Here is a 23,997-nt window from a genome sequence, read left to right as displayed (position 1 = left end):
CACAACTACCTGTTGTCTGGAGTTTTCTGTCTACTGAGTGTTTTTGAAAATATATTTTTTCAAAAACACTTTAAACTGCTGTGCAGCTCACTGAAGAGACTGTCTATCCCGCACAGCCTCATTGTCATTCCCATAAAAATCAAATATGGCGCTGCTGTGAATAAAGTCTAGCATGAGCAGATACCTTTAACAAATACTTTATCGGGTAGTTAAAGGGCAGTTCATTTAAAAATGAAATTTCTGCCATCACTGCTCACCCTTGAGTCTGTATGAATTTTTCTCTGCCGTGGAACATGTTAAGCAAAATATTTAGTCTCATTCACTGTCACTGCATCTTTTATTCATTCAATGAAAGTGAATGGTGACTGAAACTCCCTAATATCTCCTTTTGATATCTACTGAAATAAGAAAGTCATACAGGTTTACAACAGCATGAAGGTAAGTGATGACAATTTTCATTTTTGTGTGAAATATCTCAAGTAAAAGTCAAAACTAGTCAGTTACCTTTAAAATGGCCATTTAAAGTTGACAATATGTATTGAAAATGTTAATAGATTAAATTATGAAAGAGAACTGTGCTGCATAGTTAGTTATTATGTATACTGAAAACAGATTATATATAAATATTAAATATAGATCATATATTATGTATATTATTAATATTATAATATTTATATAATTATGATTATTGTTTTGTATGTTATTACAAAACTGTTTAAATTGACTGATTCAGATGGCAGAGAAAATGCCTGTATATGTCAGATCTAGAGAGATGGAGATGTGAGATATAACAGGTGTAACTCTGCAGCTGAGTAGTTCTGTTAGCTTTACAATTTTTGTCAAAGGTGATGTAAAATAAGGAATGTTTATGAAGGTTTATACATGTGTAACATCGTAAATTCAGTAAAAATGCGCTTCCCTGCGCGCGCTCACACTAAACTCAAGTGTCAGCTGCTAAATGATGGATGCACGAGAGAGAGAGAGAGAGAGAGAGAGAGAGAGAGAGAGAGAGAGAGAGAGAGAGAGAGATGAGTTTAACTGTTTTAAGCGTCTCCTCTATTCACGCCCCAAAATTTAAGACCTCAGCAAATGAAATGTAAGACTTCTTGTAATTTATTTAAGATACTTAAGACCTTAAATATGAGTTGTGAAATAGTCGTATATTTACAATAGCGTGTGGACACGGTCTCTCACCTTACCCCCTTTGACAGGAGACGGCAGCAGACGCGTCTCTTCCAACTGTGACTGTTCAGAGGCAGGTTACATCAATCTTAACTAACCGCTAATAACAGGTTTATCATTACTCCTCAAACGTCCAGCGGAATGTTTCTCCGAGTCGTTTTCCTCTGCTCTGGTCTCGAGCATTGAACACAATACTTCTTGTCTCGATCTGCTCCGACAGAAGATCAGCGTTGTCTCGTGTCCCGCCGTGTGGACTGAATGCGAACTTAAAACTGTCCAGCTGTTCGCACTGCTCCTCCTCCCTCCTCCATGTTTAAGTTTAACACATTAACACACACACCTACATCCTCATAATCTCACATTGATTAAGAAGTGTACTATATAACATAGCACTGTACATTTTGTAAGAAGAGGGAAGCATGAAGAGGTAGTTTGACGTAATGTCAAGACGTGCTTGTTGAAAATTATTTGAATTAAAGGTTCACTCAGTAATTTTGTTAACATGTGGTCTTGAGTTTACACTAACACTTGTGGGCATGGTTGCAGCATCATTCAAAATCAATAGCTTTCAGTTACCAATACTACTGTAGAAATGTCAGCCATGGTTCATTTAATTCATAACTGGAGGTGTCCAATATCAGGGTGGTTACTGAGTCTGGTCATGTGATCCTAACATGGCAGCCCCCACAAGGGGACCTTTTCATGTAGATTTAAACAGCTTTTATAAGGTTACTGATATGACAGGAGTCTTCATCTTCATCTTACATCTTTATTTCAATTTCTGAAGCAATAAAACTAGTTTAATGAAGAAAAAATGACTGAGTGCACCTTTAAATTGCTGATAATTGATTTGGCTGTTCGTAATTATGTTGGCCAAACATACAGTTATTCTACAGACTTTTTTATGGTTTTTCCAAACTCTCTAAACAAAGACCAAAATTTCTAACTAACATCTCCTAGAGCTTTCAAGCTTCGTCCACCAAAATTGGTACAGACCTTCTGACTTTTCTGGAATAGTGTGCTGTCTTTTCTTACTGATCAGACTTTTGGTTGTCCGGTATCTGGCCTTCAAAGTGGCCAAAATCCTATAGACATACAGTACATTGACTTATCTACTGTATCTATCTATCTATCTATCTATCTATCTATCTATCTATCTATCTATCTATCTGTCTGTCTGTCTGTCTGTCTGTCTATCTAACCTATTTTGTTGGACCAGTAAAAACGTTCAGAATTCAAGATTTTAAAACGATTTTCAACTTTCAGACAAGGCTTTGTCAAGCCAACATCAACGTTGATCTAGAAAAAGTTTAGTTTTTAGTAATCATCTGAGATTGAACACATCATCTGCAAAATTGCGGGCAATGCCAAATATATAGTTAGGGTGCCGCTCAGACCAAACACTTTCTTGCTGCAAAAAACAAAACAAAAAACAAGACGGGTGTCTTGAGATGCGTTCTTTTTAACTCAACACGTCATCTAAATAATGCGGTGCCCCTGTGAAAGATCAACATGATCACACGTGAATTCGGCATGTAGTTTACAAAAGTTCCAGTATACTAGGTATGGCCACATTATGCCAAGTCACCAACAAGTTCCATCTCGGCTCCAGTGTGTTTACCTTCTCCTGTGGCGTGACTGAAAGAGTTTTGTGTCAGCAGTTGATCGTATGCCATACTGAAACCAGGAAGTAATCGCGTTCGCATAATCTGTGACGAATGTGTTTCAGATGTTTCGTTTTCCCCCCAACATAACATTTTTACTCCAATAATGGCCAGGTTTAGTGTAAGGAATGCATATAGGTTAAAATATGCATTCCTTTTCACTGTATTGCTGTCCATAGAGCTAAAAACAATTCACTTTACAACTCGCTTTTGGTGCCCCTCCCTGAACATTACACCCAAAAAATGGATTTTACATGTGACGATATGCCCAACAGCACTTACTGCTTTGGCCACTGGGGGCAGTGGTTCGCATTTCGGTAAGAAAAGACTGATTTATAGCTAAAGAAAAGTCAACCTACTGTTTCAATTTCACTGTGCGATCAGTTGGCGAGACATTGAAAAAATAAAATGCAAGCCATGGCACAATGGTCTAAAACATCCGTCTAGCTTGTTTACATACAAAATCAATTGGAAAAACAGCATGGACGGAGATAAATACACTTTCGGTGTGAATGGCCCCTAATTGTGAGGTCCATAAATACATTTTTGTGGGGTCAATTTTTTCATTTAATCTTGGAAAATACATTTATAGTAAAAATTTTAAGCAAAGATAAGTTATTATCTAAAATAAAGAAGAAATATTTAAAATTCGGCTCTATTTCTAGGTTACTAATCATATGTAAGTTAAAAAATATATATATTTACAGTGTTAACTGTAAAAAAAGTCAGATTTCCTTGTTCCACTGAAGCACACATGATGCTATTTTGAACATTCTCAAATCATGCTGTGATAACATGGATCATGAAATTTTGCACAAATTTGTCTTTACAGCAGTGGGAAAGAAATTCTATTTTTAAATTAAAATTTTCACTCAAAATGTTATGCTGATCATTTAATTTTTAATGAAAACAATTTTATTCAATTAGAAAATGCAAAATAGATTAAACCAGTGGACTACTTTAGACCCAGCTGTTTACTATGATGGTATGACGGTATTAAAGCTACACTATGTAACTTTTGGCCCTCTAGCAGTTAAAAAATCATGCATCTTGTAGAAGAACATTGTTTTGGTAATGACGCAAGTTGCGCTTCGGCTCTGCTCCTCTGTACGGATGAATGTGGTTTGAGGCACCGGTGTACATATGGATACAGGACATCTTATCAGAGTGAATGGAAAAATAAATAACGAAAGAAAGGAAAAGACAGATATCCGAAAGCATGTCATCTGAGCAGGTGAGTGCCATATCTTATGCTGTTGTTTTGACTTGGAAATATTGATGTTTTGAAATAAATGATGTTACAAAAGTTAGGTAACGTTCGTTAACATTAGACATAACGATTGCTAGTCTGATAAGGTAAAACGTTGTAAAGTTTTTATCACTGCAGGATATTCTGGCCAAATAGACCATGGTAGTAACTAATTTATAGATTGTCATTGTTACCAACCAGTGGTTTCAAGACTCACATGTCCTTGGCAAGCCTAGGACTAAAGGATTTATTTATATAAATTATTGCCATTATAAAGAAAAATACACATGTGTGCTAGCAAGTGAAAAGTTCTGCACCGATTACAGTATAATTATTGTATTTCACTACACAACTATATACCAAATCAATAAAATATCTTACCTGTTGAGTAAGAAAAAAGCCATCTCTGGGTCGCTTTTAAATTCTTTCAGATCTCGGAGTTGTCACCACCTCTGAAAAGCCAAACCGATGTTGATTCGGGTTTTATTACGGACTCTGTCACTTTCCCTTTTTGCTTGTAGACTCTGCTCTGTTTGGGGTTTCTTTGTTTTTACAACCGGTGATTCCCTGGAGGTTTGCTGTTTTGAATGATCCATGGTAAATTTTTCTCGTTCATTGTGACAATAAACTTTCAGCTTCACTCTACTCCCACACGTGCGCTACAGTAGCCGGAGCTTATTTTCTCTGTGTACGTATATGACGTCAACAAGCACAGGTGAATGACATATGTTTGCAATTTCCCGCGAAATCCGTCCCGACAGCTATATAGGTTTATCAAAGTGTATTTGGGTAAAGACATGGTTTGGAAGATGGATTTTTGTTGCACTCTCTCATTAATAACATTTTGTTATTTTTTAACAAAGAAAAGTTACATAGTGTAGCTTTAAATATGAAGCAATATCGTTTGACCTTTCTTTTATTAATATTTGCAATATGCTTGTTATCTTGTTACACAGTTTGCCAAATGTTACGAAAAAGATGTACTAAAGTATCTATTATACCATACAGTATGTTCTGCTTAACAAAATGCACTATTCTTATTCATTAAAGTGGTTGTACATCCTGTTAAGTTTTTTTTCCCCCTGCTAGACAAGATAAACAGACCTCTGATTCAGGATAGGAGTTTACTACTAATAAGATGTGCTACCAGTGTTGTAATGTTTAAGGTAGCTCGTCTAGTCTTAAAGCACATTTTATCAGACAAGCTTGACAGCTCACACTTCTGTTATCAGGTCAGCAGTAGTAACCATTGCCTAGTGTTAGCCTCTGATTCATGTCAAGTGTGGATTAATTCAGTGGGAAAATAGGTTGGTTTGTCTGATTTTTCACAGTGCACTGTTTACTTGTCTCTATATCCAATGACCTATTAAAAATAGGGTCCAAACTTACAAGTAATCAAATACAGTTTTACATTACAGATAATAAAACACTTTTAAATCTGTTCATCATTATTTCACATTGCGGCAATCAATCTGAACATGAAAAAGAACCTCAGTTGTAGCAAAGGCAGTATCTCAACCCACTATTGAATATTAGCAAACCTAATCAATGTTAGTGGGTGTTTCTTCAACATCATTCTCATCATTTTCTTTTGATGTTCTGACTTAACCTGTTTACATTTTGCTGACAGGTAGCAAGTTTGTGGGCACATCTTGAGCCTCACAATGGTATAGATTTTGCCAATCAATACATTTTAAATTGTGAAGATGCAAGATAAAACACCTGAACATTAAAATCATGAATATAGAAACTTGAATTTAAGATGAAACATTTTAAATTGGCAATCCATTTGACTGAGTTTATTACAGTTGCTGAGCTCCAAGCTATGGAAGGAAATCTAACAAAGCTGTAATTTTCAAAACGTTTGGAATAGCTTCATCTAGTGGTGAGATTTAGCATGTGCACCCCACATCTTTTGACCGGACAGTTCACCGTTGACTTTCATTGTATGGAAAAAGAGCAGCATCTACATTCTTACAAATTTCTCCTCTTGTGTTCCATAGTAGAATGAAAGTCATAAAGGTTTGAAACAAAATAAAGATGAGTAAATGGCGACAGAATGTTTATTTTTGGGTGAATATCCCTTTAAATTAAAACCAAAAGGTTAACACAAAAAGTGAAGTATTTTTATTTGAATAAAATTCCTTACAGATAGTTAGCCTAATAAAATATCCTATCCTATAACAATACGATAAATACAAATGTTATGCAATAATAAAAACATTTCAACAAAGCATTACAGTGAAGGATTATAATACGTAACTTGTCACAGACTGCCATTTTTCAGATATAATTATCTTTTTTTATTAAAAGTTTGTAAATTATTCTTACTTTTTGTGCCACATAGCTAGTATACTGCAAGTGTATCCAGTATCAAATGTTTCTGATAGGTAAAGCAGAATGGTAAGGAATAGACAGGGTTGGAGTGGTGTCTAGAGTATTTAGAGTCAAGACATAATAAATCAATAAGCCAAGTAATGGTTTACACATGAAAAATAGCAGTATTTTGCTTTGCTGTTAAAGATGAGTCACTGTCAATACAGGATGCAGTGATAAAAGTGTGGTTGACAAATGACTCCTGTATAAGATAAATATGTAAAAACCACTATTAACATCCCGATTAACACTCTACACCTTTACACCAAACATATTTTAGTAATTTACTCTAATTTACAGTCGGACAGTTGTCCCATATCCCCAGACTCCAAACCCAGGGTAGAGGGTCTCAGTGAATTTAGTATGAACCTTGTGAAGCAGCGTCATGGTGTCGGACATACTGTAAAATGCTACTGTTCCAGCCGCATAGTCTAAATACACCCCTATTCTGGAGGAACTTGGGCGAGATAAAGTGGTGCTTTTGCTGTTATGTACAAAGGAGAACTTGGATTCAGAGCAGTATAAACTCCAAGACTTGTTATTCCCCCCAAAGCTACAAGCATTGTCATTTCCTTTCCTCTGAATACTCTTGTAAGCCACAGCTATATCTATTTCTGTGCCACTCCAGTCCACCTCCCAGAAGTAGCGACCACCGGCCAGACCTTCCTTACACAGCACCTGCTGCCAGTAGTCGAAGCGGTCAGGGTGCTCAGGGTACGGCTTTGGTTCATTACTCATCTGCACCACTGTGTTTCTCTCTGACAGCTGCAGGCTTGGGTATGCTGTTGAGGCATCCAGTGAAAGCTGGCAATAATCTGGATGGAGATGGAATCTTGTTAAATTAATCAGCATTCACAACACCAAATGTGTTTTATTTAATGTATAACTGTCACATGATTTATTAAACAACTAATTAACAATCCTTGGATTGCACATTCTTCATCTAAACGCAATCTGTGATTACTGGAATTAGAACTACTGCCCCCAGTGGCCGAAGCTAGAAGTGTTGTTGAACATAAAGGCACGTGCGAGTTTTTTCACGATTATGTTCTCGTTTCAAATGCGAATCTGGATCTGTTGGTGCATCATGTTGGAATGATCAACAGCACTACAAAGTCATAATTACCAGTGGGAATCTCTGGATTTTCTTTGAGCCCGACTCTCCGAGTTGGGTTTATATCGATTAAAGAATCTTGGCGGAAGCAAGTTGTTATTGGTAACAATTCTGTTTTACTTGTGGATTTTGACTGAGCAATTTAGTTTATGTGCATTTTTCATACTGTAAATGAAGAACAGAAATAAAGCTTACCAGAAAATAAGAATCATTTAGCTGGTTTATGAGGTGACAGGCTTGTGCAACAAAACTACATTTCCCATGATTCTATGTAACAGCACTAGAATGATCAAAAAGTTAGATAACACATCAATCACATTCCTAATGTGCAGATATTCTCTTCATTTTGTTACAATGGTGCTAAAAAGCTTTCTGTCTTTGTCAATTAGTGAGAAATAGAAAAATAAATATGAAATAGCAAAATGGGTACATTCTTTCCAACTAAACTCACTTGAGTAGGCTATTTACGACTTCCAACATCATAAATACAAACTTCCCTGGAGGACTTGAACGCACCATGTGATGCAGCTGACGCAACGCACACCACATGAGAAGGTAAACAAACAATCTAAAACACTTTTTCTAAGATTTTATACTGATATTGATACTAAATTTGATTTTTGTGGTTTGGAGAAGGAGACTGTTGTTCACGTATTTTTCAACTGCGTGTATAGTAAAAAAATTGGATCGACTTGGAAGACTTTCTTTGGCCGGAAAATTCATCTTTCTGAAAATAGAAATGGAAAATTATGTTGTTACTTCTTGGATTTAAAAATAGTAAAGCAAAATGCATGAGGACTATATGTGAAGCTTTTAAGTTATTTATGTGATTATCTCATACCTGTTTGTTTGTTCTGTTTTTTGTTTGTGTGTGTGTTTGTTGGGGGGGGGGGGGTAGGGCAGATTTAAGTGGTTTACGAGGATTTTTTTTTTTAGGTTACAAACTGGTAATTACAAGGGTATTATACTATAAATGTGGTTTATGAGGACATTGTAGTGTCCCCATAATTTAAATCGCTTAAACATACTAAATGATGTTTTATTGAACATGTAAAAATGCAGAAAGTTTTTTGTGAGAGTTAGGTTTAGGGGTAGGGTTAGGGTTAGGGGATAGAATCTATAGTTCATATAGTATAAAAATCATTATGTCTATGGAGAGTCCTCATAATGATAGCTGAACCAACATGAGTGGTTGTGTGTGTGTGTGTGTGTGTGTGTGTGTGTGTGTTGGTGCTTGTTCTTTTTTTGTTATTGTATTATGTAAAATTGATCATGATTTCTCAATAATAATAATAAAATAATAATAAAGAAGGTAAACAATCTTGACATGATGCAATAATAGGCTCGTTTGAGATGCCAAATGCCTCTCCTTGAAAGTAGATGAGAGCAGGCTGGTGCTGTCTGGGGAGGAGTGAAATAAGAGTTGTCAAATCGGACAGTTCTCACTTCTCCTAGTGGATCAGCCTCTACGAACTCAAGGCAGATATCACAGGATTCACGTTCAAGTGCTTTGTTGTTAATAAAGTGGATATAATTTAAATTCTGTTGCTTTTAAATGAAAATAAATATGATGAACAAAACACTTAATGTAGCCTAACTGTTATTTAATTCCCCCATAAGACGTGTCTTTTCACCCATTTGTAGTATTTTAGATATCTCAGAAATATGATACCAATCACATATCCCTACTGTCAGAATGTTGGGAATATTCAAAGATACTTTATACATATAAAACATGATATTAGAGATAAAAAAAATTTTTTTTTAAAATCTAACATTTTAAAAGAGAACAAAACATCACGGTTGTTTAAGCCAATGAGCATTACGCTGTGTCGTCAGCAAATAATTTCCCATCGTGCTTGCAGTTTGCACAGCTCTGAAAAAGCAACTGCGCCGCCTGCCTGCTACAACTGTGGCCGGCTTGCTCTTGCAGGAGTATTTTTGACATACGGTCATGATATCACAGCAAGTCAGACAGATTTCTAACCGGCATGTACCTGCCGCTGATCACTGGTGATCAGTTCTGCACAGAACTTGCTCATCTCAAACGAGCCTAATGTCTGATGGGATATGGCTTTTGTGAGTAACTCGGCAGAATGGGGTTGATGTCAGGGTACTGGAACGTTTGGTTGCAACATGTTGACTTCCCATGTTATTATGTTGGCATTTGTGGTATTGAAGGTGCTGTTTGTTTGCTCAAAGTGTGCCCATAAAGTAACTTACATTCTAAGAACTCCTCCCTTTTTACTGGTTCCAGAGTCTGCAGAATTTGAACTTCTTTCACTGCGGAAAGAACAAATAAAAACAAATTCATTGATATGGAATGTCATTATATTACAGTATATTTAATACATATATTTGTATCTTTTATTATTATTATTAGGAATGTACGATTTCAACCACCTGCTGAGGAGATTTTGTTCAGTTCTCCCTTGCTTATGTCTTCTAATTGCACTTTCAGTTCAGAGATGGCTTTCTTTGCATTGTCAAATGTGTGGTGTGGGGCTAATGTCACTTTGGACAAGTCTTCATATCCAGAAGGAGCAGAGAGAGACTGCCAGCTCTGGGTAAAAATAGGCAGAAATGTTCGTTTGTCACAACTACTAACTGTCCAGCAAATAATGCAAATGTATTGTACAAATAAACGAATGGATCACTGAGCATTTTAATGCATCACTGGTTGATCTGAACCTGTAAGAAATGGATATGATCATCAGAGTGGGACAGCTGCTCCAGGTCATTATGTTTCTTTCTAAGCAGTGTGATCTCCTCCTCCAGTCTGTCCAGGTGTCCCTCTGCACTTGTCACCAGAAAAGTTTCCTGCGCTCGGATCATCTCCTTCACTTCTGCATACCTCCTCTCCAGTGCCCGGAGCAGTTCAGCGAAAATACGCTCATTTTCATCCAGCAAACTCTGAGAAGAATGCTATAATGATAAAAATACACATAGATAAATGAGGAAGGGCCAGTTTCAATCACAGAATTCATTTAAGGCAGAATTGTGCTATAAGAGTTAATCATAGTATGGAGTTAAACAACTGTTAAAATATTTTTAAAACATAACATGGAAAATACACCTATAATAAGTGTCTACATTGCTTTGGGCTAAAGGGTCAACTAAACAAATTGTATTGTATTGTTGTAGCTTTAAGCAGACATTCAAGCACTGAATTAATGATAGATATGAGGAACACAGGAGTCTTTACAATATTTTTTCTCTAAATCCTCACTTTTAGAGATGCCACTGCCTGCCTAAGTTCTTGCCATTTCTTCATCCTTTCCTCAATTTTCTGCTGTGAAGCCATCAGTTTAGCCCCAAGCTCTTTCTGTTGAAAACATTTTACATTCGTGAGACATTGCACAGATCACATTAATCTGATTGAAAGCACTACAAAAGCGGACAGTTACTCAGTTATTAGTAATATTTATGATTGTGATCAATACTTTGACAGCATTTAATAATCTTGGTTAATGTTAAACATATACTAATGCATTTAACATTAAATGCTGAACATGTTAATATAATAAATGGATTATAAAAGGTGCACTTAGTAATTTTTCCCCATTAAAAGAGATTTACTCCTAAAGAAATGAATTGTGATTTTGAAATGTATGCATAAAATCATGAACACTAACATGAGATGAGGACTCTAGTCATATCAGTAACCTTATAAAATCTGTTTTATTCTACATTGGGCAGGGGTGCCCTCATGGGGGCTGCCATTATAGAATCACATGACCAGCTGATACTACTTGCTTAACCTCAGTAACCGTCTTGTTATTGGACACTTTCACTCTTAAATTAAATTTATCATGGCTGATTGTGAACAGTGAATTTCTACAATGACATCTGTAACTGAAAACTACTGATTTTGAATGATGCTGCATCCACACCACTAGGTGTCACTGTAAGTCCAAGATGATACGAGCAAAAAGTTACTGAGTGCACCTTTAACTCTACTTAACAATGAACGATAGTATAAATTAACATTACAACCAACAATTAATAAATGCTGTAAAATTATTGTTCATGGTTAGTTCAAGATAAATGATGCATGAACTTATGTAAACATACAGTATTGCAGCGTATTGTTAAGTAATGATCATGATTCAGCTGCATTGACTACATTCAGCAGCACAGCCATAAAAAATAAAATAAAAATCTATATTTAAATAAGAAACAGAATGATCTACACACACCTGGAATTTGTCTTGGTGACAGAAGTTTCCAGTGCACAGAGAGTATTCAACAATGACAAAAATCCAAAAATTTGATAACCTCACCTGCTTTTCTGTCCTTTCAGCTGCAGCTGAAACAATATCATGTTTTTTGTGCTCCTCCATGATACACAATACACAAACACATGCTTGGTCAGAACGGCAGAAAACCTCCAAAAGTTTATCATGTTCTGCACAGATTTTCTCACGCAGTTGCCCTGTTGCCGTCACCAGCTTGTGCTTCATAAGAGCTGGATACTCAAAATGGGCCTGGAGATGAGTCTCGCAGAATGAGGTTAAGCATGTCAGACATGACTTTACAGCTTTATTCTTCTTAACCAGACAAAAATCACATAGCACTTCACTGTAGCTGATCTGGTTGCTTGATCTGGGGCTGCTGTATCTTCCAGAGTTTCCTGATCTTCTGGGTTTCTCCAGAGAGCTGTTTCGGCTTCGATTTGCAGTACTGCTCCGAGACATTTTAAAACTATCTTGGCATAATCCAAAGATGATCACTTTGAGTAAAACCGAGTTTCAATGAAACTGTAGTGTCACATTCATTATATAGAGGAATGTGAACCATGTGTGATAGACCAGTTTACCAGGTTAGGGTGACATCTCCAAAAGAGGTGTGACTGCTGATGTCATAACAAAGAGGAAAGCAATGACACAAATGGTCAAAGGACATTTTGTAATACAACATAAACATTAACATCTTTACACAAGGGCTATTTTGTTCATTGTTAACTAAGGAGAAGTTGGAGACTGTGGTTTACAGCTGTAAACATGTCTGTGCAATGTGGCAATTTCCATTGTTACAAGGTAAGTTAAATTAAAAGAGTCTCTGAGAAATCATTATTGTCATATGTAATTTATCAATATGATAGAATTAAACTGGAAAATACCTTTTTTGTGGCATCTAATATGAACAATGGCATTACAGAGTGTGTGCCTTGTTAAAAATGGTTCACTAAAAAAAAAAAAAAAAAAAAAATGCAATAAGCAATTTTAAATTCTTGGTTGAAACTGAAACACCAGTTTATTTAATTAATTATGTATACTGTACCTACACATACGTATGCATACAGATTGCTCATATTATTGCTTTGTGGCAATAATAGCTTTCCTGAACCGAATCCAGAATCTTAATCTACTCAAAGGGTCCCTGCTCCACTTCAGGTACATGTTCTTTTTTAGATGCTTTAGATACTTTCTTCATTTTCTTCTCTTCCACATCTTCCAGAATGATGATGATGATGATGTTGGCATAGCGTTCCATGACAAACCAGGACTGGGCCATTTCAAACTCAAAGCGACACCAGGTGCTATCAATGAAGTGTTGAGATACAACCACAATGACCTTACGGCTACCCATAATTCCTTCATCAATGATGTTGGAGGCGATGGACTTCCCAGCTTCAAAGTCCCGCATGTGAAGGCAAAGCTGAATAGGTGGAAAGCTGTTCTCCAGATTTTCCACCAGTTCATTCATGACCCAGACTTCATCATAACTGGAGAAAATCACAAATGCATCATAGGAACATTCTTGTTGTCTGGCAGACCTGTAACCTCTCAGAAGTATACAGCAATATCTCAGATGAAACTGGAATCTATAAACTATGAGTGATATAACAAAAACCACAGTGAGAAAACATATCACTAAACCAATTGTGAGCCTTTTCTTGTGCACACAGCTGTTAATGTCAAAGTCATTTGCCCTCAGATCTGAGCTTGGTGAAAAAGTTTTACATATAATGTTATCTAGTTCCTTCAAAACTTTCTGGTTTTCAGTAATCCACAAAATGAAATCTGTCTGGGAACAGGAGCAATCGATGGGGTTAGAGGACAAATCAAACACTGAAAGGTTTGTGGGTAAATTTTGGAGAACATTAGGTGAGATGCTAGTAATGCTATTTTTATCGACATAAACTGATGTAAGTTGTTTGAGATCTGGTTGGACCAAAAAGTCCAAAACCATCAACTTATTTTGACTTAAATATAAATGCTGGAGTTTCTGCATGCCTTTAAATGATATCATGGAGATTTCCTCAATGCCACAGTGTGAGATGTCAAGAACCTCCAAACTTGTTAGATTTTGTAATAGATAACTCAAAGTGTCTCTACTAAAACGGTTTCCTGCCATTTTAAGCACAGTCAGATTGCTCAGGTCCCGAAAAGTCATGTAGCTTGTGAAAGTGATACTTGTGTAGGAAATATCCAAATAATGTAAATTCTTCAGGCCTTATAAAACTCCATAGTGAAAGACTAGAAATAGTTTAGTATGGTGGAAGTCCAACACCTCAACCAAGTCAAGTCCAGAAAATGGCTTTGCACCCAATCCTATCTCTGAGTTTCGACTAAGATTCATATAACGGATATTTGGGGTGCCTATGAAAAATTTGGAACAGCATCCCTTTAAAATCAAAGCATTTCCACTAAGATCCACGTGCTGAAGTAGAGGCAAGTCACTGATGCCATAAAATGTCATAGGTAAGTTATTGTTCACCATCAGTTTTTCTAAACTTGGTATCTTTGAAATAAATGGAATGGCAGATAATGATGTGGGTCCTAAATAAAGTTCCTTAAGACGGTGAAATGGAATATATTCCATGCTTTTGATATTTCCTCTTTTCACTGTGATTTTTGTTGCATTTACCATACAGCGGAACACATGCATTTCAGAGTCAGACCATTCTTTCTGAACAAAATACACTTCATTGAAATTAAATGTCACAGTCTTTCTCCCTTGTGTTTCCTAGGACTCTTATTTTTAAGTGTTTCCACCGGACTACGTTTCCCATCACGCACTGCCCTCATCACTGCCATCTGTTCCCCATTGTTCTCACCTGTTTTCCATTCCCTCATTAGCCCTTGTGTGTATATATATCCTCTAGTTTTGCTTTTCTTTGTTAGTTCGTGTTAGTTTGTTTCACTATTACTAGCTTCATTAAAAGCCTGCATTTAGAACCAGCATCTCCAGTCTCATCTCAGCAACAATTAATTACAAAATGAGCAAAGACCTTCAAGATAATCTGCATCTGACACTTTCACTGCCATTACCATTCTGTAGCTTCCTATGAACAGTTTATCAACAGTGAGACCAGTAAGTGCTTGTAGACATCCCTTTAGCGCATTCAATGAGGCAAAGGCAGCTTGTATGTGAAGCTCCTTGAGATAAATATTTTTGAAAGCTCCTGGTTCTATGTGTAATAATGGATTCCTAGAGAGTATTAAAGTCATGTTTCTGCCAATCTCTCGTAACACAACGGTGTCATCAGTTTTTATGATGGATATATTATTGGCATGTAGATCATGTAAAGTTTTTGAAGGTGCTCATGAATGAAGGAAGAGTCATAAACTGAATGTTATTTGTTCCAAATTTAAGTTCCTGTAGCTTGGTTAGATTATTCATGGGAAGCTGTAAGGAAGTGAGACCAACATCCACAAGAACTAACCGTTGTAGATTATGTAAAGTATTAAAGCACCCCGATCCATAATGTGCAACAGGGTTTCCAGAGAGAATCAAAGTAGTCAAATTCTTCACATTGTAGAAAGCGTCATCATCAATGTAACGGATGTGACATCTGAAAGACCAAAGATTGTATATATATATATATATATATATATATAAAGACAAGATCTGTTTAAATTATAATGTAATAATGTCTGATGATCACTAGTAGTGATTTACCTTGTAAGATCCAAGACTTGTAAATTGAACAATAGAGGAAATACAGAATTACGTAAAGGGTTTAAGAAATTAAAACTGAAATCCAGAGTCCTCACAGTGATGGGAAGACTTGCAGGAATATGGGTCAATTTTCTCCCAGCACATGAATAGTCCATGTTCGTTATTATCTAGAAATGGATCAAAAGCACATAATCCACCATCTCCAGTTTTAATATTGACCCCATTTGAAAACTGATATTTTTTTCTATATTAATTTAAAATGTTCAGAAGTATAATTAATATGGCAAGCACTTTTTAACAATTATTAAAAAAACTACAACTATGGTGTTATTATTTTACTAGTAAATTTTTTAGGTTTGAGTAAGTATTCCAATAGTGACTAGTATCTTTTTCAATTTTACTTGTTAATGATTAGATACTAGTACTTTTTCCAATAGTCACCATTATCCATTAAGTAATTGCTAGTACTTATGTAGCCCACTCAATATTTTCATCTTTATTTTTGCTTTAATGTTTTTGTTTTTAATGTATTTTGTGCTTACATGAGTAATCTTTGAAATATGGTGTATTTAAATTGACATATATTGTATATTAAGTATTTCTCTGTTCTAGAACCTAACCAGTAAAATGTCCATACTGGGATGATTGATTGCATGTAATGGGCCAGTCAGAAATTTGAATGTGTTCCCTTACCAAGTCTGTGGGGGGAGGGGAGAAAAAGAGTACGCGCTGCGCAGTGTTGCCAATTTTGCGACTTTGTCGCTAGATTTAGCGACTTTTCAGACCGATTTAGCGACTTTTACTAAAAAAAAGCACCTAGCGACAAATCTAGCGACTTTCTGTGATTGATAGATGTAGGGAATTAATAGGGTATTACAGTATTTTCGGTAAGCACAGAGAAGCAAACACGTAAAGGGCGGACACTATGCAAAATGCAAATGGGATGCGATGACGGCACGAATATGCTAATTAGCGTATGACATCATCTAGCGACATTTAGCGACTTTTTGAGCAGGCTTTAGCTACTTTCCATTGAAGCTAGTTGGTAACACTGGCGCTGCGCTCAGATGATTTGAATGAGAGGTGTGCAAGAGCAGTGTCCGAAAAAGAGTCAAATGATTTGTAATTTCAAATATAGTTCACCTAAATATTACTCAAGAACAGTGCTAAAACGTATTTTCGACCTCTAGTAATTTTATTTTGCGAGTTTACCTGAGTGTTTCGAGTTTATTTGCTTAACACTTGCCTTGAAACGGAGACAAACACCGCTGCAAGTGATCGTAAGTTGCTTAAACTACTATCAAGGAGTATTTCTTATGAACCCCAACGTAAAAGAGGACACAAGCGCTTGTTTCAGTCAAAAACTCTGAACAATTGGTTATTTTTGCATCATTGAACAATTGAATCGTTTGAACATTTGATTCGTTTGAACAAGTGATTAACTGAATCGTTTGAACACTGATTCTTTTGAGGGTTATCTATGGAAGGAGAGTGTGATTCGGTTCATTAATTCATTGTAATTGATTTGTTTTATTTGAATGTGAATACTGGTTCTTTTGGATCATTGTTTGCTTTGTGAATCGGTTGGAATTGATTCAAAGCTTAGTGTTTTGAGTTTGAACATTCGAAGAACAACTGATATTGAATATTGGGAGGGAAAAGGGAGTCATTTAAAGTATTTGAACCTTTCAAGAAAAGAGAAGGGAATAATATCTCAATTGTTATATTTGGGGTGAATTTATATACAAGTTTTTTTTTTTTTTTTATTATTTATTTTCTTTGTTAATCTATAACTTGTTAATTGTTACAAATATCTGTAGTGTTTAATTAGAGTTTTACATTTGAAATAGTTTAAATACAAAGAACACACAAGACAGAAAGTTTATTTTATTGAGACAAAAAGATATTATACATAGTTTCTTACTTTGAGGCACCGTGCTAATTGAATTTAATGTATATTTAAATTTTCCCAGTAGTAAGATTGCAGAGAAAAATCCAGCCAGTTCCCCATCAAAAGCTGGGCACACAGGTTTCCTATAATACAGTACTTGAACAATAGTATACTTACCTGTCACCAGAGGGTTACACTTATTTCTGACTAGTCACTATTTAGTACTAACAATTATTTAGCTAAATATTACTAATCTAGAAAATAGAAGTATTTGTAGTTAATATTTGTCTAATAACTGTTTAGACCAAAGGTATCCAGAACTGAATAGGTCCTTGTAGTATTTTCATCAACATTTCTGCTTGGTATGCAAATAATATATGGAATATTTTTTTTCTTTTTCAACCCAATTTGGAATGCCCTATTCCCAATGCACTTTAAGTCCTCGTGGTGGCGTAGTGACTCGCCTCAATCCGGGTGGCGGAGGACTAATCTCAGTTGTCTCCGCGTCTGAGACCGTAAATCTTATCACGTGGCTTGTTGAGCGTGTTACCACGGAGACATAGCGCGTGTGGAGGCTTCATGCTATTCTCCGCTGCATCCACGCACAACTTGCCACGTGCCCTACTGAGAGCAAGAACCACATTATAGCGACCACGAGGAGGTTACCCCATGTGACTACCCTCCCTAGCAACCTGGCCAATTTGGTAGCTTAGGAGACCTGGCTGGAGTCACTCAGCACACCCTGGATTCGAACTCGCGACTCCAGGTGTGGTAGTTAGCGTCTTTACTCGCTGAGTTACCCAGGCCCCCTAATATGTTGACTATTAATGAAACAGCAACACAGAAGAGAGAGATGACCACTGGTGGCAAGGTGAAGGCACTTCGTATTACTATGTCTACTATGGAAGTAAATTCATGACTAAAGTCTTTGAAGGATAAAAAGCATGTTGAATTGCTCTAATCGAAAAAATAAATGCATTGTATTATCAGTGCTTGCATTTAAATATGTTGCATTTACAGTGCTTGCACTTTGCCAGGCTGAAATTAACATTGTTGTATTTTTAAACATTGAATATTTCATTTGAAAACATTTCATAATTTCGTTATTAAAAATTCAACGATAAATATTCACCTTCCAAAGTTCATTTCCAAAATATTCAGTTCATTTGAAAATTCAATCTAGATTTTTCAACAGGTAAAATTCAGCCCGTTCTGTTTCGCTTTAACAAAATTCACTTCAAATTCGGTTGGAAATTCAACCTTCTACATCCGGGAACTGCAGGAAAAGCAGCAGAGTTTTGATGCACAATCTCAACCTGATGCTATTAGTTCTCACCAGTAGCTGGTGCAATGTGATCGGATGTTGACTGCTGAAGATCAAAGCTACAGGTAGAGAACAGCCGTGTACGTTTTGATTGTTTTTCAAAATAGTTCATGGGTAGAAAATAGAAAAATATTTGATTTGCACATGTGGGTGGGCATGAAACGTGCCTTTCCACTGATTGGTCAACCCGCGTCATCAGTTGCTCAATGCCATGCAACAGAATAATTATCCACTGCTGCTCAACTTTTATTGCTACTACATATCTCTCATCAAACAATCCTAAGGAATGCTTGCGACACAAACCGTACTAGTCAGGAAAGGGTCTATAGACACAAAGCCCTGTCTGTAGAGAGGGCTTTGTGCCAACATTCTTCTGCGTAGGCATGGGTTTTGCAACCTGCGTGTGCCAGAGAAATAGTAGTTGTCTGTTTTAGAAATAGCTTATTGATCTGATTGATGTCCCTTGCATCTGCACGCAAAATTACTTGGCCTACTTCTTAGACACACAGCCTGTTTTATTTATGTCCGCTATCAAAATCTCTATCAAAAGGTGTGGCGAATCTGCGCACCCAGCGTGACCCACTGGACCATTGTAGTGAAGCGCAGACCAGTATGTGGAATGCATTTGCTTTTAAAAATGTTTATAAAAAGGTTGCCGATACATTGTCCAGGTTATTACATAACTCAGATGTTTGAAGCGCTGTGTAGTTAGGCATATAATGTAGTAGGGTGGCCAGTCCCGAATTGGAAGCTTTTTTGTCTCATTTCACTTATTTGTGCATGGCTGGGTTTCCCGTAGCACTAAGTAGAACGCTAGTATCGCTAAAGTAGTACTTAAGCTCTACAGTGCGTTTCCCAAAAAGCATCGCTATCAAAGTAGTAACGTGAAAACTTCCTAAATTAACAAGGGCTTTGAACTGCTCAAGTCATATGTTCAACTTCTTTCTTGCATGTTTCACAGATTATCAGAGAATGAGGAGCATTTAATAACTTGTATTGATATATTTGGATCATTGTAAAGCCATAGCCAGAAACAAGGCTTTTTGGGTGTGCCAAGGGAAAACTGTGTTCAAGAACTGAAGCACAATTTTAACTTTAACAACAATTGCCATTCACAAATGTAACCATTCTTTAAGGCTAAATTTATTTTCTATTTAGCCCCGTGTTACATTATAATTAATTTATTAGCCTAAACAAATTAATGACACTTATCAATGGAGTTGGTAGGCCTGTTAATATATCCTAATATTAGGCTTAACTTTATTAAATTATTTTGGGATGTTACATAATTATTTTCCAATATCCAGAAGACAAATGCACAAGTAAATGAAGGGACAATTTGCACTAACTGACAAAAAGTACTACACCAGGTTTTACATTCACTGTTTCAAAAACTTAATTTAGGAAAATAAATAAATGAAACAGAAAAATGACAATACCGTGTGCATTCAGTTTCCAGAAAAAGAAACAAACTTTTGGCAACATTAGGGACCCTTATGATTCACATTGCGTGCATTCACAAACATGCATTTCAATCAAACTCTATAAAGTTGAGTATCAACTTGAAACCCTGTCTTACCAAAGTCATCATTTCTTTAATTAAATGCAGTGATCGTCATTAACTTTCAGCGTCTCAACAAGGTTACATATCATTTCCATGCTTGTCAGTATTTCCGGATTATTGTCATGTTGAGAAGACAAACTCCTGGACATATAGGCCAAGGTTTCGGCGTTGGACCGGACAGCTCCCATAACGAAGCATTTAAGTTCTACTTTATAACAAGCAATCTAAGTGCTGTTTTGGGAAACAGGCATTCTCTATGTAAAATAACGAGCGGCGTTAATTAAGTTGCAACTTGTTATCGTGAAACTCAGCCTATATTTTTTGTTGTAAAAAAACACATTTATTCCCACTTATCCTATGTAAGGTTGTGAAGGTACTGGAGCCTATCCCACGAACATGTATTTTTTTTTATCTAATATTAGAAAAAATTAGCTTTTACAGATGAAGATAGGCAGAGATGTCTCTGCTAGTAGGGCTAATTAATAATGTCTTAGCCTAGTTAAGATTATTTGAATGTTTATTCAGTGTATGTCTGTCAATACATTTCCGATTTAAAAAATCCTCAACTGTGTAGAAGTCCTTTTTATTATTATTTACTTCAGCACCGGACATTAATACGCAGATATTGACGTAGTTCAGGAAACGCAATAAATAAAACAAGGTTCAGTTTTTACCATGGTACAATGTTAGATAAAAAAAATACATGTTCCATGTTCCAGCCATAATGGAATAATTGCATCTTACATATTAATTTAATAAACTGTGGTCACCCTACTTCATTATGCCTATGTCTACCTACAGCAATCGCGATTCAGGGCCGGTTCTAGACATTGAGAAGCCCTAGGCAGAATTTCATTTGGAGGCCCCCCAAATGGAGTTTTTTATATTATAATTTATTATTAATATTATTTGCTTTTTATTATTTAATGTGACATGACATACAACAAACTGGTAGCTCGTTCAAATAATCACTTTAACAATCTGTTTAACTTTTTTTTTTTGCAAGCTTTGGCAAACCTAAAGTCAAGTAGTTTCCGACTAGTTATTCCACAGAGGTGCTCGTTGTAGCCTGGTAACTTCTAAACAACACGTTATCTGGTAAAGTGATAACCTGTGCATCTCATAAGAGCTACAAGCCAATCAGAATCAGGACTTTCTGACAGCTCTTGCAATTTATGCTGCAATTTACATCATGCTTGCTGTGAATTCTCTGTGGCAATTTCATGCTGTCTGAGACTAACCCTTAACATTGACCAAATTAAATTCACCTTCAAACATTCTACAAGTACAGAAACTAAAATATAGTGAGTGCAAAATAATCAATCCCATATCCATACCATGTCAAATCAATCAAATCAAATCAAATCACTTTATTGTCACACAGCCATATACACAAGTGCAATGGTGTGTGAAATTCTTGGGTGCAGTTCCAATCAACATAGCAGTCGTGACAGTGATGAGACATATACCAATTTACAATAACATCAAATTAACACAACACAATTTAAACATCTGTTATACACATAATTACACTCAACAATATACAAATAATAACATACACTGTACAGTATACAATACGCTGTTTTTGTTTTTGTTTTTTTGTTTTTCAGTATATAGATACACATTATTCAATAAAAATTAAAAATTAAAATATATATATAAAAAAAAAGTATGTATATATATATATATATATATATATATATATATATATATAGAATGTACAGTATTGTACTGTGTTGACATTCAGGCTGTCGGTTGATAGTCAGTTGTTAAGAGAGACATAATGTAATAATATAATTTATGACAGGCCGGTGTGAGATATAAGAGTAAGAGTAATGAAGTGCAGTGCTGATGTATATTGATCATGAGAGATCAAGAGTTCAGAAGTCTGATTGCTTGGGGGAAGAAGCTATCATGGAGTCGGCTGGTGCGGGTCCTGATGCTGCGATACCGCCTACCTGATGGTAGCAGTGAGAACAGCCCATGGCTCGGGTGGCTGGAGTCTCCGATGATCCTCCGAGCTTTTTTCACACACCGCCTTGTATATATTTCCTGGAGGGAGGGAAGCTCACCTCCGATGATGTGTTTGGCAGTTCGCACCACCCTTTGCAGTGCTTTGCGGTTGTGGGCGGTGATATTGCCGTACCAGGCGGAGATACAGCCAGTCAGGATGCTCTCTACGGTGCAGGTGTAGAACCGTGTGAGGATGTGGTGGTTCATTCCAAACTTCCTCAGCCGTCTCAGGAAGAAGAGGCGCTGATGAGCCTTCTTCACAACGACTTCAGTGTGGACGGACCATGTGAGTTCCTCAGTGATGTGGACACCCAGGAACTTGAAGCTGCTGACTCTCTCCACTGGTGCTCCGTTGATGGTGATGGGACTGTGTTCTCTGTCTTTTCTTCTGAAGTCCACCACAAGCTCCTTTGTCTTACTGACGTTGAGGGAGAGGTTGTGCTCCTGACACCAGTGTGTCAGAGTGTGCACCTCCTCTCTGTAGGCTGTTTCATCATTGTCAGTGATCAGACCTACCACCGTCGTGTCATCAGCAAACTTAATGATGGCATTGGAGCTATGTGTTGCCACACAGTCATGTGTGTACAAGGAATACAGTAGTGGGCTGAGAACACAGCCCTGTGGGGCTCCAGTGTTGAGGATCAGTGATGAGGAGATGTTGCTGCCTATTCTAACCACCTGGCGTCTGCTTGACAGGAAGTCCAGGATCCAGCTACACAGCGAGCTGTTTAAGCCCAGAGCCCGGAGTTTCTCATCTAGCTTGGAGGGCACTATGGTGTTGATTGCTGAGCTGTAGTCTACAAACAGCATTCTCACATAAGTGTTCTTTTTTTCCAGGTGGGAGAGAGCAGTGTGTATTGTAGATGCAATGGCATCATCAGTGGAGCGGTTGTTGCGGTAAGCAAACTGCAGCGGGTCAAGATTGAGTGGCAAGACAGAGCAGATGTAATCTCTGATTAGTCTCTCAAAACATTTGCTGATGATGGGGGTCAGAGCAACAGGACGCCAGTCATTTAAACAAGTTATTTTTGATTGTTTTGGAACAGGCACAATGGTGGATGTTTTAAAGCATGTGGGGACTACAGACAAAGAGAGGGAAAGGTTGAAAATGTCCGTAAAAACACCAGCCAGCTAGTTCGTGCACGCTCTGATGACGCGGCCCGGAATGCCGTCTGGACCCGCGGCTTTGCGGATATTCACCCGTCGGAAGGATCGGGTTACATCCGCTACAGAGACGGAGAGTGAACTAACCTCTGTAGCTTCAGCCGCGAGAGCTCTCTCCGCGAGGGCGGTGTTATTTCCCTCGAAACGAGCATAAAAAGTATTTAGCTCATCCGGGAGAGAGGCAGCGGTGTTCATGGCGGAGTTTTTATTCCCTTTAAAGTCCGTGATGATGTTAATTCCCTGCCACATGCTTCTAGAGTTGGTGGTGTTAAACTGTCCTTCAATCTTGCTCCTGTACTGGCGTTTTGCTGTTTTGATAGTTTTTCGGAGGGCATAACTGGCTTGTTTATGCTCCTCCGCGTTCCCGGAATTAAAAGCAGAGGTCCGCACATTAAGTGCCGCGCGAACATCGCTATTGATCCACGGCTTCTGATTCGGATAGATTCGCACAGTTCTGGTCGGAATCACTTCCTCTACGCACGTTCTGATGAAACACATTACGCTATCAGCGTAAAGCTCGATGTCGTCATCAGAGGCGGACCGGAACA

The 23,997-nt window shown here is 37.1% G+C and overlaps 3 protein-coding genes across 5 annotated transcripts in view; all 3 read right to left on the bottom strand.

Moving 5' to 3' along the window:
* LOC127413657 (transmembrane protein 150A-like) overlaps positions 1–1,424 on the bottom strand; it is a 53,025-nt gene extending 51,601 nt beyond the window's left edge. For 2 of the 3 annotated variants that reach the window (XM_051650954.1, XM_051650956.1), the window contains exon 1: positions 1,195–1,424. The gene's annotated coding sequence lies outside the window, so the exon portion shown is untranslated. The remainder of the gene's footprint in view (positions 1–1,194) is intronic. The other variant, XM_051650955.1, reaches the window with a different exon arrangement.
* Positions 1,425–6,162: 4,738 nt separating this feature from the next.
* Positions 6,163–12,318, bottom strand: LOC127413655 (tripartite motif-containing protein 16-like). The gene is made up of 6 exons (XM_051650952.1): positions 11,869–12,318; positions 10,815–10,910; positions 10,277–10,510; positions 9,989–10,148; positions 9,809–9,868; positions 6,163–7,286 (listed from the first exon to the last, which is right to left on the bottom strand). Exons 1-6 carry the CDS (start codon positions 12,280–12,282, stop codon positions 6,766–6,768), a joined length of 1,485 nt encoding a protein of 494 aa, XP_051506912.1. The 5' UTR covers positions 12,283–12,318; the 3' UTR covers positions 6,163–6,765.
* A 582-nt stretch (positions 12,319–12,900) lies between these two features.
* Positions 12,901–23,997, bottom strand: part of LOC127414321 (toll-like receptor 4) — a 39,148-nt gene continuing 28,051 nt past the window's right edge. The window contains 4 exon segments of the mRNA XM_051652258.1: positions 12,901–13,006; positions 13,008–13,313; positions 15,258–15,386; positions 15,494–15,660. Coding sequence (XP_051508218.1) covers positions 12,901–13,006; positions 13,008–13,313; positions 15,258–15,386; positions 15,494–15,660 — 708 coding nt within the window.

This window comes from Myxocyprinus asiaticus, chromosome 23, assembly GCF_019703515.2.
Source record: "Myxocyprinus asiaticus isolate MX2 ecotype Aquarium Trade chromosome 23, UBuf_Myxa_2, whole genome shotgun sequence".
Classification (NCBI taxonomy): Eukaryota; Metazoa; Chordata; class Actinopteri; order Cypriniformes; family Catostomidae; genus Myxocyprinus; species Myxocyprinus asiaticus.
The sequence above is the reverse complement of the archived record's forward strand: the minus strand, read 5'-3'. Positions and strand labels throughout refer to the sequence as shown.